Source organism: Tachyglossus aculeatus, chromosome 22, assembly GCF_015852505.1.
Source record: "Tachyglossus aculeatus isolate mTacAcu1 chromosome 22, mTacAcu1.pri, whole genome shotgun sequence".
In the NCBI taxonomy this organism is placed as follows: Eukaryota; Metazoa; Chordata; class Mammalia; order Monotremata; family Tachyglossidae; genus Tachyglossus; species Tachyglossus aculeatus.
This window is the reverse complement of record NC_052087.1, coordinates 6513998-6529776: the sequence shown is the minus strand read 5'-3', so window position 1 is coordinate 6529776 and position 15779 is coordinate 6513998. Positions and strand designations below refer to the sequence as shown.

The 15779-nt window shown below is 44.8% G+C and overlaps 1 protein-coding gene across 1 annotated transcript in view; it reads left to right on the top strand.

Moving 5' to 3' along the window:
- Positions 1 to 15779, top strand: part of IMMP1L (inner mitochondrial membrane peptidase subunit 1) — a 93237-nt gene that overhangs the window by 50083 nt on the left and 27375 nt on the right. The window contains exon 5 of the mRNA XM_038764822.1: positions 572 to 698. Coding sequence (XP_038620750.1) covers positions 572 to 698 — 127 coding nt within the window. The remainder of the gene's footprint in view (positions 1 to 571; positions 699 to 15779) is intronic.

The window sequence follows — 15779 nt, the reverse complement described above, 5'->3', positions numbered from 1 at the left end:
AAAGGGAGAGAGGGCCCTTACTCCTCCCTTAGAATTCCTCAGGGGTGCCAGCATAAGGGCGTTCTACGGATAGATTTTGAGATTTTAAGATAAAGGACTGAGAGTATAACCATGTTAACTTGCTTTAAACAACAGTTGACACAACTTGCATGCTTCATAAATGTCATATGATAATATTGAGTGTGAGCCCCCTTTAAAACAGGGACTATGTCCAATAACAATAATAATGATGATGGTATTTATTAAGCTCTTACTATGTGCCGGGCACTGTTCTAAGCACTGGGGTAGATACAAGGTTATGAGGCTGTCCCACGTGGGGCTCACAGTCTTTATCCCCATTTGACAGATGAGGTAACTGAGTCACAGAGAAATGACTCGCCCAAAATCACACAGCTGCCAAGGGGCGGAGCTGGGATTAGAACCCACCACCCCCGAACTCCCAAGCCCATGCTCTTTCCACTATAACTTGTGCTTCGAACAGTGCTTGGCACATAGTAATCACTTAACAGGAACCATAGTTATTATTATTACGACTGACATTTCTTCACATTTTCTTTTTCCTTTCTTTCAGAGGTGACATTATAATTGCAAAAAGTCCAAGTGATCCAAAATCAAATATCTGTAAACGAGTGGTGGGCTTGGAAGGGGACAAAATCCTCACTAGCAGTCCATCAGATTTCCTTAAGAGTCATAGATACGTAAGTAATGCGGCGGTCTCTGTTGAGCACTGCATTCATGATTGATTTGAATGAAGAAAATGGGAAATTTTGCTTCAGAGAACAGGCTTTTTTATGTATTTTTTTTTTACTCTTGAAGTACCTTTCTACTGCAAAGCCTGAGTGCAACCATTTGCTATGTAAACTTGTTTAAATTTACTTTTATCTACAGAGTAGTCACCATATTGATGCAGCAACTATAAGAAAATAGCTCAGCTTTATTAATGGGGCTTCTGCTCACTTAGTGAAGCAGATAGTAAAGTCATTCACCCCCCCTGGTAAATATTAATTGATGATTGTGTGGTGACAGGGAGGGCCCTCAATTTTGGAAGCCATTTTTTAGCTTCCCGTAAAGGTCTGGCCCTCCAATCTTTGACACTGATTTTTTCATAATATCCTACCACAATTCCATGGTCTCCAAGATCCTATTCCCCAGGCCTAAACTTGTGGAGTGGCCAGGAGGAAAGCATTTCAGTGTCTGAACAAAGACAATAAAGGAGACAATTCTTGTTACTTACAAACTTGCTGATACAAGACAGATGAGTTGTGAGTGTTCCTTTGTGCAGTGGTTTCTTTTTTCTTCCTTTCCTTTTAAATGTTGAGAAAGGACTAAGGGGCTTCAGAGGGTGGGTAGCATCATTTTGTTCCACTTACTAGGCAGAATTGAATTTAGCTGAGATTTGAATGAGAGGAGGGAGTTCATTTGGCCAGATGGAACATGTTCAGTCACGAGACATTTCAATGAACCAACCCCAGTGTTTCTAGGGCATCAATTATGTACCTGTAACACTACCCAACATATTTTACTGGGAAATTGTTAATGATCTACACAGCGTTTAAGTTATCATCTGTCTGAATCCAGAGGGTTTGATCTGGAACATAGTACTTCATATGAAAGATAGAAACCAAGGTAAGAACTGTCATTTCTCTCTGTGACTTGTGTGTTTTCGCCACCTTTGTGTTGTGAACAACCAAAAAAGTGTCACTGTTTAGTGGCATGCCATCCATGTAAGTAGCTAGTGTAAGAATAGAGCCAGCCATCAAATAACTTCATTTTTCCTAAGATCCTAGGCACTTTAGTAAGTATTCATGTACTGAAATTTGTTCTTTCCAAGGCTTATCCTTAGGGTTAGTCGTATTTAGTGACCTCAAGAGTAACATATGACCAATCTTCAGTGGCCAGAAGCCATAGATGAGCAGATTTTGACTGGAGGTAGTGAAGATGTAGTGAAGTGAGGAAGATTCCCTTTTTTTTTTCAGCTGGTTCTTCTCTCACTCAGCCATACCTTGCGTAGCAGAAAGCAGGGGTGCCAGACATCTTTTTTTTTGAGCATGGAGGCAAACTTTGAGTAGACCGTCGGTCGTGGGGAGGGAGGGATGGAGACTTAGGAGGGAAGGTCTTTAAAGGAGGGAAAGTTCAAGAAGGAACCTTTCCGATCAGACTCCAGAAGCTGGTGAGGGCGAGAGAGACCATGTCCGTGATGATATCCCGGGAAAGGTGCTAGAGATGAAGCCAAAATAAGGGAGCTGGCACTCTTGTCTCTTTGGAGATGGTGACTAAGGCAGGGGTAGCATTGTGGACTATTATCATCATCAATCGTATTTATTGAGCGCTTACTATGTGCAGAGCACTGTACTAAGCGCTTGGGAAGTACAAATTGGCAACATGTAGAGACAGTCCCTACCCAACAGTGGGCTCACAGTCTAAAAGGGGGAGACAGAGAACAAAACCAAACATACTAACAAAATAAAATAAATAGAATAGATATGTATATGTAATAGACTATTACCTGAGAGCAGTTGCCTAAACCTGGTCTGTCTACTTGGAAGCTGCTTTTTTTTGCCTCTCTGCTCTTAGCTAGGAAAATTGCATCCCAGTGCGGAAACAAGTTAGGCAGCCTTTCCCTGAAATATTCTTTTACTCAGTGTAGAAGAGGGCCAGGTTTTTCAAGGTCCTCTTTCCAAATCTCCCGTGGGCAAGAATTTCTTTAAAGGTTGTGCAGACATTAAGCTACCTAGGCGAGACCATCTGAAGAGGCTGATGCGGCACCCCCCGTGGGAATGTCTTGCCGTCTCAGACCTCTGAAAACTCATTATTAGAAAGGAAGATTTTCATCAGTTCATCTTAATCATGTTAGAGTTTTGAAAAAGTTGAACAATCAAGCGTATTGATTGAGTGCTTACTGTGTGCAGGGCACTGTATAAAGCGTTTGGGAGACTACAATATAACAGAATTGATAGACGTGTTCCCAGCCCACAGCGAGCTTGCAGTCTAAGGGGAACTGTATGGGGATGCTTTTATCTAAAGAAATAGCTGTGTTATCCGTATTCTGTTGAGTGATTCCTTTAATTTGAAATTTGGTCCCGTTGTTTGTACAGTGCCTTCGTAGGCTTTGACATACATGTACATGAATCTGACTAAAATTATTTTAAAGAATTTTCCAGACCATGCTTCCTAATGAGGTAGCCTAACATAGGATAGATTGTTAGGATCATGTTGCTAATCTGAAAGCAAAGAAAGGGTGTAGTTTTCAAGTCCCACCTTCTCAGTGTTTTCTAGTTTGCCAGTTTCAAGCAACAGATGCGAATCTTGTACCTTTTGCCAAAAGGTTTCAGTGAAAGTTTTCTATTAATCAAGACCATTTAAATGAAACATTTTGCCCACGCTTGGAACACTCCAAAGAAATATCTAGACTGATTGACTTCTTCCCCTTCACCCTTCCTTCTCATTTCCCCTCCCCAACCCCCAGTATACTCCTTTAAGCCATCTCAGACCAACACTAGTTCTGTTTTTTATTGAAGTGGGCCTCTTTCCCTTTCTCCTGAATCTTCCTAATAAATCATCGTTGCTCGTATGATTTAGACATTACTATTCAGCTGTTGATTGAGTATGACAGGAAATCTGCTATTCACAGAATTTATTACCGCACAGCCATAATGACGATCACTATTAAATATGCTCTGGATCTCAGTCATAAAGTATTCATCTTTGCATGGAGCCAATTGAAAAAGTGAAGCCCCAAAATTGTTTTTGGAACCTCGAATATAGAGTTTAGCATATGAAAGAGATTGCATTGTGTGTAAGTTGGCAAAATATAATGTAAACAGATCACTGCTTAAAAGAGTTCGAGTCATGTTATTCATTGCAGAGTTCCAACAGTCCACGTGGCAAGCAGCATTTTTTTGCCACGTATAACCCATGATTTATAGGTTACGTTAACCATTTTAAACCCAAGTTCCAGGCCAGTTTCAGGGGTTGAGAGAGTACTTTCTGGAAAGCAAGGAGGAGTTTTGGGCTTGTGATGTAGTCACTCTGTTTGGGACCTTTGGGAGGAACGAACCTTAACCGGCCCTTCCAGAATTCATTAATCAATGAGCGCTTACTGTGTGCAGAGTACTGTACTTAAACGGGTGGGAGAGTACAATATGACAGAGTTGGTAGGCACATTCCCTGTCCTCAGCGAGATTCCAGCTTGGCGGGCCGGCCAGTGTGCCAACAGTTTCCAGAGACGGTCCAGATCCTGGCACCAGCTGTAAATTAAAGCAGGTCCCTTTGAAGCTTTGTGCAGGGGTCTATTTTTTTATGGTTGAGTCCCCAAAATATCTGCCCCGGCCTCTCCACTCTAAATCCACCCTGGATATCTTCAGTCTGTTAGAGTGACATAGACTGAAAGAAGCCTGCAGAGTAATAATAATAATAATAATATTTGTTAAATGCTTAGCATGTGTCAAACCCCGGTCTAATAAGCACCGGGGTAGATTCAGGATAATCTGGTGAGGCATAAGCCTTGTCCCCCATGGGTGAACAGAGGGAGGGTGAACAGATATTGAATCCCCATTTTCTAGATGAGGAAACGGAGGCACAGAGAAGTTCGGCGGCTTGTCCAAGATCACACAGCAGGCAAGTGACGGTCAGGAATAGAACTCAAGTCCCCTGCTTCCCAGACCCTTGCTGTTTCCACTAGGCCCCCCTGGTACTCTTAAACAACAGGCCCAGGTTTGGGGCCTTAGGCAAGGTGAGAACAAGCAAGAACTTGTGTGCAGAGAAGCAGCGTGGCTCAGTGGAAAGAGCCCGGGCTTGGGAGTCAGAGGTCATGGGTTCTAATCCCGACTCCGCCACGTGTCAGCTGTGTGACTTTCGGCAGGTCACTTCACTTCTCTGTGCCTCAGTTACCTCATCTGTAAAAGGGGGATGAAGACTGTGAGCCCCACGCGGGGCAACCTGATCACCTTGTATCCCCCCAGCGCATAGAACAGTGCTTCACACATAGTAAGCGCTTAGCAAATGCCATCATCATCATCATCAACTCCTTGAATTTGTATAGAACCTTTATTTTTCCAAAGCCCTTTCCCAACTTATCTTGTCCCAACAGTATCCCTTTTGATAAAGAGAGGCACTTATTATTATTCCCATTTTATAGGGGAGGAAACCAGCCCAGAAGGGTTTAAGTACCTTGCCCAAGGTCACAAAGCAGTGGGGTGGCGTGGCTAGGAATACCACCCATCTCTCTTGGTTCTTGGTTCTCCATTTTAAATCACAAAACATGTAAAGGTATAATTATATGCAACTTAAAAAATTCTGGAAGTAGCAATGAAAGATGATTTTCCAAGTATTTTATCCGAGAGGTCATAATGGTTAGCTGCAGGTATTCCATTGAGGGTAGGCTTCGAAAAATACAGTGCATTTTATAAACGGACTCAATCATTTGCCTAGCTAAAGTCTGCCAATGAACAATTAAACTGTTTAGACATCAGACTCCATTACAAAATGGTCACCGTTCATACAGTTGGGAACCTCCAACCCTAAAATGTAATCTCGGATTATAGCTCAAATCCTGAAAAATCCCAGTATTGTTTTTCTATTTGTTTTAATGCCACTTACCGTAACTAAAACTCCCAACCATATGTTCTGCCGCTGTTTACAAACAGAAAAAGTGTGTCCGAGTAGGAGAGAGGGAGGATCAATCAGATTAAAAGGCTTGGGTATTATGAGTTACTGATAGGGTAAATCTTGTGTTATTTAAACAGAAGACCTGCCTAATAATGTCACTTATTACAACTAGGGTCTGCAAACAAGGAATCTGCTTTTTGTCCAGCTATAGTGATAAAACCCTAAAATACACAGCCATTTCTCAGCAACGCTCCTAGGATAATCAATCGTAGCATACTGCTAATGCACTGGTTGCAGCTGATATGGGGGAAGTATGTTTACCCTTGTGCTAAAATGAAGTTCATTACGGAGATGACGTAGACGCCCTCATCCTGTAGCTAACATCATTCTGAAGATAAATGTGGCTTATTGTGTTTGCAGACCTGAGAAGTGTTCTTATTCCGACACGTTACACTCAAGACTAACCTCTGTCCAATTCTGTGAAGCCCGCTAATGTGTTCTGAAATATTTTCAGAATCGCTTAAATGAGCAGTAATACTTAATATCATTGACTGAAACATTTTAGTCTTTGTAGTGGTATCTTCTAATTTATAGATTGTCAGTTGAAGGTAACATGCCTGCTAATTCTGTTGTATTTTACTCTTCCACGTGCTTACCACAGTGCTCTGCACCCAGTCCGTGGCTCAGTGGAAAGAGCCCGGGCTTGGGAGTCAGAGGTCGTGGGTTCAGATCCTGGCTCCGCTGCTTGTCAGCTGTGTGACTTTGGGCAAGTCACTTAACTTCTCTGTGCCTCAGTTACCTCATCTGGAAAATGGGGATTAAGATTGTGAGCCCCACATGGAACAACCTGATCACCTTGTATCCTCCCCAGCGCTTAGAACAGTGCTTTGCACATAGTAAGCACTTAACAAATACCAAAATTATTATTAGTAGTAGTAGTAGTGAGCACTCAATAAATTCCATCCTTGACGCTGCCAACTTCTTGCTCCACCCCACCTCATCCACTCACCAACTTGGTCACACCCTCAACCTCATCATCTCCTACCGCTGCGCTATCTCCACCCTCACCAACTCTGAAATCCCTCTCTCTGGTCATAACCTTCTCACCTGCCTCCTCACTCACACTCCTCTCCCCTGTAAATCTATATTACTACCTCACAGAGAACTCCGCTCTCTCGACCCCATCCATCTTGCCTCACACCCCACCTCGCCTCCCTTTCCTCTCTGCCCAGTCTTGATGATTAGATTACTGCTCTCAACTCTACCCTCTCTACTCAGCTCGACTCCCTCGCTCCCCTTTCCCTTCGCCGCTCTCGTACCACTAACCCACAACCCGGGATCACTATCACTGTCCGCCTCCTTCGCTCTTATACTGCAGCTGCTGAACACTGCTGGCAAAAGTCTAAGCACCATGCCAACCTCGTTCACTTCAAGTTTATCCTTTCCTGCCTTAACTCTGCCCTCTCCTCTGCCAGACAAAACTATTCTCCTCCCTTATTGACACCCATGCCCATCATCCCCGTCAGCTCTTCCGTACATTTAACTCCCTTCTCAGGTCCCCTGTTCCTCCCCCTCCTCCTTCCCTCACCCCCAATGATCTGGCCTCCTACTTCATTAATAAAATTAAATCCATCAGGTCTGAGCTCCCCAAAGTCACCCTTCTCCACCCCCCCGGCTCTCAACACTCTCTGCTACTCTCCCATCCTTCCCAGCGGTATCCTCAGAGGAACTCTCCTCCCTCCTCTGAAGTGCTACTCCGGCCACCTGTGCTTCTGACCCCATTCCCTCTCATCTTATGAAATCTCTCGCTCCGTCCCTCCTCCCCTCCTTAACTTCCATCTTCAACTGCTCACTCTCCACTGGTTGCTTCTCCTCTGCTTTCAAACATGCCCACGTCTCTCCCATCCTAAAAAAACCCTCTCTTGACCCCACCTCACCTTCTAGTTATCACCCTATCTCCCTCTTACCATTCCTTTCCAAACTCCTTGAACGCGTCCTCTACACGCGCCGCCTCGAATTCCTCAATGCCAGCTCTCTCCTCGACCCCTTCAATCTGGCTTCCGTCCTCTATATTCCACAGAAACTGCCCTCTCAAAGGTCACCGATGACCTCCTGCTTCCCAAATCCAACGGCTCCTACTCTATCCTGATCCTCCTCGACCTCTCGGCTGCCTTCGACACTGTGGACCACCCCCCTCTCCTCAACACGCTATCCAACCTTGGCTTCACAGACTCTGTCCTCTCCTGGTTCTCCTCATATCTCTCCGGCTGTTCATTCTCAGTCTCTTTTGCGGGCTCCTCCTCCCCCTCCCATCCCCTTAATGTAGGGGTTCCTCAAGGTTCAGTTCTTGGTCCCCTTCTGTTCTCTATCTACACTCCCTACCTCAGTGAACTCATTTGCTCCCACGGCTTCAACTATCATCTCTATGCTGATGACGCCCAAATCTACATCTCCGCCCCTGCTCTCTCTCCCTCCCTTCAGGCTCGTGTCTCCTCCTGCCTTCAAGACATTCCCATCTGGATGTCTGCCTGCCATCTAAAACTAAATATGTCCAAGACTGAACTCCTTATCTTCCCTCCCAAACCCTGCCCTCTCCCTGACTTTCCCGTCACTGTGGACGGCACTACCATCCTTTCCTTCTCACAAGCCCACAACCTCGGCGTCATCCTCGACTCTGCTGTCTCGTTCACCCCTCACATCCGATCCGTCACCAAAACCTGCCGGTCTTACCTCAGCGACATCTCCGAGATCCGCCCTTTCCTCTCCATCCAAAGCGCTACCTTGCTCATTCAATCTCTCATCCTATCCTGACTGGATGACTGCATCAGCCTCCTCTCTGATCTCCCATCCTCCTGTCTCTCCCCACTTCAATCTATACTTCATTCCGCTGCCCGGATTGTCTTTGTGCAGAAACGCTCTGGGCATGTTACTCCCCTCCTCAAAAATCTCCAGTGGCTACCAGTCAACCCACACATCAGGCAAAAACTCCTCACTCTCGGCTTCAAGGCTGTCCATCACCTCGTCCCCTCCTACTTCACCTCCCTTCTCTCCTTCTACAGCCCAGCCCGCACCCTCCACTTCTCTGCCACTAACCTCCTCACCGTGCTTCATTCTCGCCTGTCCCGCCGTCGACCCCCGGCCCATGTCCTCCCCCTGGCCTGGAATGCCCTCCCTCTGCCCATCCGCCAAGCTAGCTCTCTTCCTCCCTTCAAAGCCCGACTGAGAGCTCACCTCCAGGAGGCCTTCCCAGACTGAGTCCCTTCCTTCCTCTCCCCTTCCTCCCCCTCCCCTTCCCTGCTGCCCTACCTCCTTCCCCTCCCCACAGCACCTGTATATATGTTTGTACATATTAATTACTCTATTTTACTTGTACATATTTACTATTCTATTTATTTTATTTTGTTAATATGTTTTGTTTTTCTGTCTATCTCCCCCTTCTAGACTGTGAGCCCGCTGTTGGGTAGGGACCGTCTCTAGATGTTGCCAATTTGTACTTCCCAAGCGCTTGGTACAGTGATCAGCACACGGTAGAACAGTGCTTTGCACATAGTAAGCGCTTAACAAATACCATCATCATCATCATCAATAAATATGAATGAATGAATGAATGAAATCCTTAAAAATGAAGACATATAAATACAGAATATGTGAAACTTGACAGATATGGAAAACAGGTTCACTTAGCCTGACTGGTCTCCCGTTCTAAAGAAAATATCCCCAGATGTGGGCAGAATTTGGGGGAACACTAAATTTAGAAAATTCCATTGTAAAATCCTTCCCTCACATGCAGATATTCCAAGGGATCCTTTGGAGAAAGCCTTCGGAGGGAATTTTAGTACTGCTGTTCTCGTGTAATAATTTGATCCGGCCTCTATCTCTGTATGATGATGAAAAGAAACTGTTCCAGATTTCATGGGGGTGCCTAATATAATGTGATTTCAGTCAATAGTATTTATTGAGTGCCTGCTCTGTGCAGAACACTAAGGGCTCGAGGGAGTACAGTAGAGTTAGAAGGACCCTGATCTCAAGGAGCTTAAAGCAGGAGGACAGGCACAAAAAAGAAGTCAGATAGGAGAGAAAGGAAATAAACGGATGTGTCACTGAATGCGTTAAAATAGGATAGTATGCTGGTGTCACGGCCAGTTCCTCTCCCTGAAAGAGGCACGAGCCCATCAGAGAGGGGACGATTGGGAAGTATTTGGAGAAGACGACCCTTGGCCACCATTGGCAGACAGATGGCACAGGAAACGAGGGAAGTTTATGCTTTGGACCCTAAATGGACACAAGGTACCGTGTGGGAAAAGCAGCATAGCTTAGTGGAAAGACACTGGGCTTGGGAGTCGGAGGACGTGGTTCTAATCCCGGCTCCACCACTTGTCTGCTGTGTGACCTTTGACAAGCCACTTAACTTCTCTGTGCCTCAGTGACCTCATCTGTAAAATGGAGATTAAGACCGTGAGCCCCACGTGGGACAACCTGATCACCTCGTTATCTACCCCAGCACCTGGAACGGTGCTTGGCACATAGTAAGCGCTTAACAAATATTGTAATTTTTATTGTTATTAGTGATGGGGGATTGGAGATGATCCCGGGTTAGGACACACAGAAGGTTCGGGGGCCAGAGTTAAGACTCCAGAGGAGCGAGGCCTCTGCCCCTAAGGGGGAGAAAGGACGCTGAGCGACTCTGCATCGGAAGGGACTTGGAAGAGGGTGAGACTGGAATTTGGGATGGCCCAAGAGAAGATGGGGACCAGAGGAACGTGAGGCCTGGGACACGTAGTGGAAAGTACAGAGGATCCTGGAGTGGAAATCGTTAGATCTGGGGAGAGATAGTTGGAACCAGAATTCTTTTCATAGTTACCAAATTAAAAAAAACAAAAACATTAAACCTTATTGAGATGTCAGATATTGAGGTCTTCCTGCAGTAGGGGTTGGAAGAGCAGCTCCGGGTGCCTGGGTGAAGACATCATCATCATCATCATCATAATAATTTAAGTGCTTACTATGTGCCAAGCACTGTTCTAAGCCCTGGGGTAGATACAGGGTAATCAGGTTGTCCCACGTGGGGCTCCCAGTCTTCATCCCCATTTTACAGGTGGGGTAACAGACACAGAGAAGTGGAGTGACTTGCCCGGAGTCACGCAGGTGACAAGCGGCAGAGCCGGGATTAGAACCCACGACCTCTGACTCCCAAGCCCGGGCTCTTTCCACTAAGCCACGCTGACATGTAGGCCTAGGAAGGAGAGCGGTCTCTCTGCGAGCTTCCTGTACACGGCTCTGGGCGGGGAACGGTAGGTTAGTCCCTGATGATGCCTCTGGGAAGGTGCCTGGGCTTCAAACAGAGGGTGGTGACCGCAACTGAGGTGTGGAGACTCAAACATTTTATTCATTGATTTATTTTACTTGTACATATCTAGTCTATTTTATTTTGTTAGTATGTTTGGTTTTGTTCTCCGTCTCCCCCTTTTAGACTGTGAGCCCACTGTTGGGTAGGGACCGTCTCTATATGTTGCCAACTTGTACTTCTCAAGCGCTCAGTCCAGTGCTCTGCACACAGTAAGCGCTCAATAAATACGATTGATTGATTGATTGATTGATTGACTGGAGGACTTTAGGGTCCAAAAGAGGCTGTCGCTAGTCATTTGAGTGACTCTGGAGGCTACTTTGCCCGGGATTCAAGGCTGAGAACCCTCAGTAGCATCACAATTGTCTGTCTCTCCCTTCTTGACTGTAAGCCCGTTTTTGGGTAGGGACCGTCTCTATATGTTGCCGACTTGTACTTCCCAAGGGCTTAGTACAGTGCTCTGCACACAGTAAGTGTTCAATAAATATGATTGAATGAATTAATAAAGTCAGTAATTACAGGAGCACCGAGAGTGCATGTGTATAATTGGTGCAAAAAAGGAAGGGAGACCTGGGAAGAAGAAAAATGAAGAAGGGAGGGCCTTCTGGAAGAGGTGGGATTTCAGTAGGGCATTAAAGACGGGGTGAGCTGTGTCTGGAGGATTTGAAGAGGGAGGGAGATCCAGGTGAGAGGAAGAGGGTGAGTATAAGGGGTCAATCAATCAAGCAATCAATCAATCGTATTTATTGAGCGCTTACTGTGTGCAGAGCACTGTACTAAGCGCTTGGGAAGTACAAGGTGGCAACATATAGAGACAGTCCCTACCCAACAGTGGGCTCACAGTCTAAAAATGGGAGAAGTGAGAATGAGGCACCTCGGATAGGTTAGCACGAAAGGAATGAATAATAATAATAATAATTAATAATAATAATAATAATAATGTTGGTATTTGTTAAGCGCCTACTATGTGCAAAGCACTGTTCTAAGCGCTGGGGAGGATACAAGGTGATCAGGTTGTCCCACATGGGGCTCACAGCCTTAATCCCCATTTTACAGATGAGGTAACAGGCCCAGAGAAGTGAAGTGACTTGCCCAAAGTCACACAGCTGACAAGTGGCGGAGCCGGGATTTGAACCCACGACCTCTGACTCCCAAGCCCGTGGTCCTTCCATTGAACCACGGATTAATGCAAGTGGGGGTGTCTTCCTAAGAGGGTGCCCGTGAATATGGTGTAATATGCTCAGAGAGCTTATGGAATGGAGGACTAAGCTGAGTTCTTATCCGATAGCACCGCAGTTATTTGAAATTCTGCAGGGTAATAATAATAATGATCTTCAGTTTCTGTGACCTGAACTCCATCTTAAATATAAATGGATTCTGACTATTCTAGGCTCCTCGGTATCTAAAATCAGAGTAGGGAAATATTGTCAAGGGATAAAAGCAATTCTAGTCCAATTGGATGCCCAGATGGCAACTGAAGATATGAATTTAAACTTGCAACTCTGAATGGCCATGCTGAAGCTAAAAATATTTGGAAAAAATGAATTGGCCACGACGGAGGCCTTAGTACCAAAACAGATCATTGAACTGCCAATCTAGTTTGGGGCTGGATGAGTTTCTCTGAACAAAACCTCCTGATTTAGGAAAATATCCAGCAAATTGCTTGATGTGGCCAGATAAGTAAAATCTCCCACTACAGCTAACAAGCTACCACTTTCCAATAACGTGGGGACTCAGTAAATATGGTTCAACAGGGCTTCTAAATGAAGGGATGAATGATGCTTCCTCCCCACAAAAACCTTCCTTTACAAAGGTTGCTTGAAATATTCACAGCCAAAGTGGGAAGAGGCCTTTCTGGCTCCATTTTAAATATAAGGATTTATTGTTTGACTCTTGTTTGCTAACGTGGCTGAAGGAGGTCCCCTGTTTTATTCTTATTTAACACATCGTTAAAATGAAAAACAATCCGCAGTCATGAAAACAGATGAACACAAATGGTTGGGGAATCACCCAGCATATGCCCCCCACTCCAAAAGGCAACCTAATAATAATAATAATAATAAAATAGTATTTGTTAAGCGCTTACTATGTGCCAGGCTTGTAGCACAAGGGTGGCTACAAGCAAATCAAGGTGGACGCAGTTCCCATCTCGTGGGGCTCACAGTCTCAATCCCCATTTTCCAGATGAGGTAACTGAGGCACAAAGAAGTGATGTGACTTGCCCAAGGCCACACAGCAGACAAGTGGCAGAGCTGGGATTGGAACCTATGACCTTCGGGCTCCCGGGCCCGTGCTGTATCCGCTATGCCTTAAGGCCCCCCCTGATTATTTGATGATCACAGGAGAAGGTGCCGATTGCCATTATTTCAGAGTTTGTTGATTTTGATGCTCGAAATAATCACGGTTATTGCTCAAATGACCCCTTCGTTGTACTTGTTGTTCTCTCATCCGAAAGGGTTCATTATAGTCTAATGAATGTTTTGTATTGTCTATAAGTGTCAGCATGTTGGGTCCCCAAGCTTTTGACTCCTGAAATGCATCAGATTCAATACATCTTTCTATGATTTGCTTCATCTTGAAGCCAATTGAGCCAATTTTAATAGCACTGTTCGTAATCGCGGATGAGGTCTGAATAGCTGATTTCATATGGAGAACATACAGGAGTGGAAATGATAGTAGTACGGCTCCTTTCCCCTTTGTCTCGCTCTCTCCCCATAATCCAAAAAAGTCATGTTTGTTCATCGTCAGTAAAGAAGCGACGGTGTCCGTCCTCTCGAGCGAGATGGGAACTTTGAGGCAGGCGACTGCCTTCTGAAAGGCCAGACGATAAAGTATTAATTTCCTTTCAAAAGCGGTTGATTGTTAACTTTAAGCTTAAGCATCACGCGGAAAGAGATGTTGGTCAACCAGGACAGGGCACCAGATCACAAGTCTGTACAGCTATGGCTACACTACCTGATTGTGGCTTTGAACTTCCTGAATACACATTCCTAAAACATCACTCAGCACATGTCTCTCTTTTCCTCGAAAACCTCCTTTGGTTTTCTTTCGCTCGGCATCAAGCTGACACTCCGTCAAAGAGCTCCCGCGGATCTCTCCTTCTCACACATTGCCTCTTTTCACCTATTTCTCCCCAACTTACACTCTTGGCTCCTCTGAAGCTCACCTTCTAACTTCATCTCTCCCCGCTCCATCCCCTTACTTATTTATGCTCATCCCCGTCTCTAGAATTATCTCCCTTTTTAAATCGGCCAGCCCATGACTTTCCCCATCTTAAACATCATCATCATCATCAATCGTATTTATTGAGCGCTTACTGTGTGCAGAGCACTGTACTAAGCGCTTGGGAAGTACAAGTTGGCAACATATAGAGACAGTCCCTACCCAACATCAATGGAATTTGTTGAGCACTTAATGTGTGCAGAACATTGCCCTAAAAGCACTGTATTAAGCACATGGGAGAGTACAATACAATAGAGTTGGTAGATACATTCCCTGCCTGACTCTTCAAATTCATGCATTCATTCATTCAATCAGATTTATTGAGCGCTTGGGAAGTACAAATCGGCAACATATAGAGACAGTCCCTACCCAACATCAATGGAATTTGTTGAGCACTTAATGTGTGCAGAGCATTGCCCTAAAAGCACTGTACTAAGCACATGGGAGAGTACAATACAATAGAGTTGGTAGATACATCCCCTGCCTGACTCTTCAAATTCATGCATTCATTCAGTCCATCATATTTATTGAGCGCTTGGGAAGTACAAATCGGCAACATATAGAGACGGTCCCTACCCAACAACGGGCTCACAGTCTAGAAGAGGGAGACAGACAATAAAACAAAACAGGTAGACAGGTGTCAATATCAACAAAAATAGAATTATAGCTATATACACATAGTAAGAATAATGATGATGGCATTTATTAAGCACTTACTATGTGCAAAGCACTGTTAGCGCTGGGGAGGTTACAAGGTGATCAGGTTGTCCCACGGCGGGCTCACAGTCGTAATCCCCATTTTCCAGATGAGGTAACTGAGGCACAGAGAAGCGAAGTGACTTGCCCAAAGTCACACAGTTGACAGTCGGTGGATCCGGGATTTGAACCCATGACCTCTGACTCCAAAGCCTGTGCTTTTCCACTGAGCCACGCAGCTTCTCATTAATAAAATAGAGTAATAAATATGTACAAATATACACAAGTTCCGTGGAGAGGGGAAGGGGGTAGGGCAGAGGGAGGGAGAACCCACCTCCTCCCAAAAGTCATCCCTAATTAATTTACATCCACCAACTAGCCTTGCTTACTTCTTTAATAATTGTACCATTCGTAGCAGTCGTGTAGATATCACTGCTTAGATCATTGATATATTTGGATATCTATATACTGCTTATTCACTTATTTCTCTATTGTTTTCTTGCTACTACTATTTGCATCCTTGGTTCTTCCTTCTCCTCCTATTATTTGTAAGTCATTTCTATCCATATCCCCAGTTATATTGTAAGCTCTTTCGGGGCAGAAATGTGTCTTTTGCCGCTGTTTTCCACTCCCAAGCACTTAATTCAGTGTTCCCGAACACAGCAGATGTTCAATAAATACCATTCATCGTATTTATTGAGTGCTGTGGAGAGGGGAAGGGGGTAGGGCAGAGGGAGGGAGAACCCACCTCCTCCCAAAAGTCATCCCTAATTAATTTACATCCACCAACTAGCCTTGCTTACTTCTTTAATATTTGTACCATTCGTAGCAGTTGTGTAGATATCACTGCTTAGATCATTGATATATTTGGTTATATATATACATACTGCTTATTCACTTATTTCTCTAT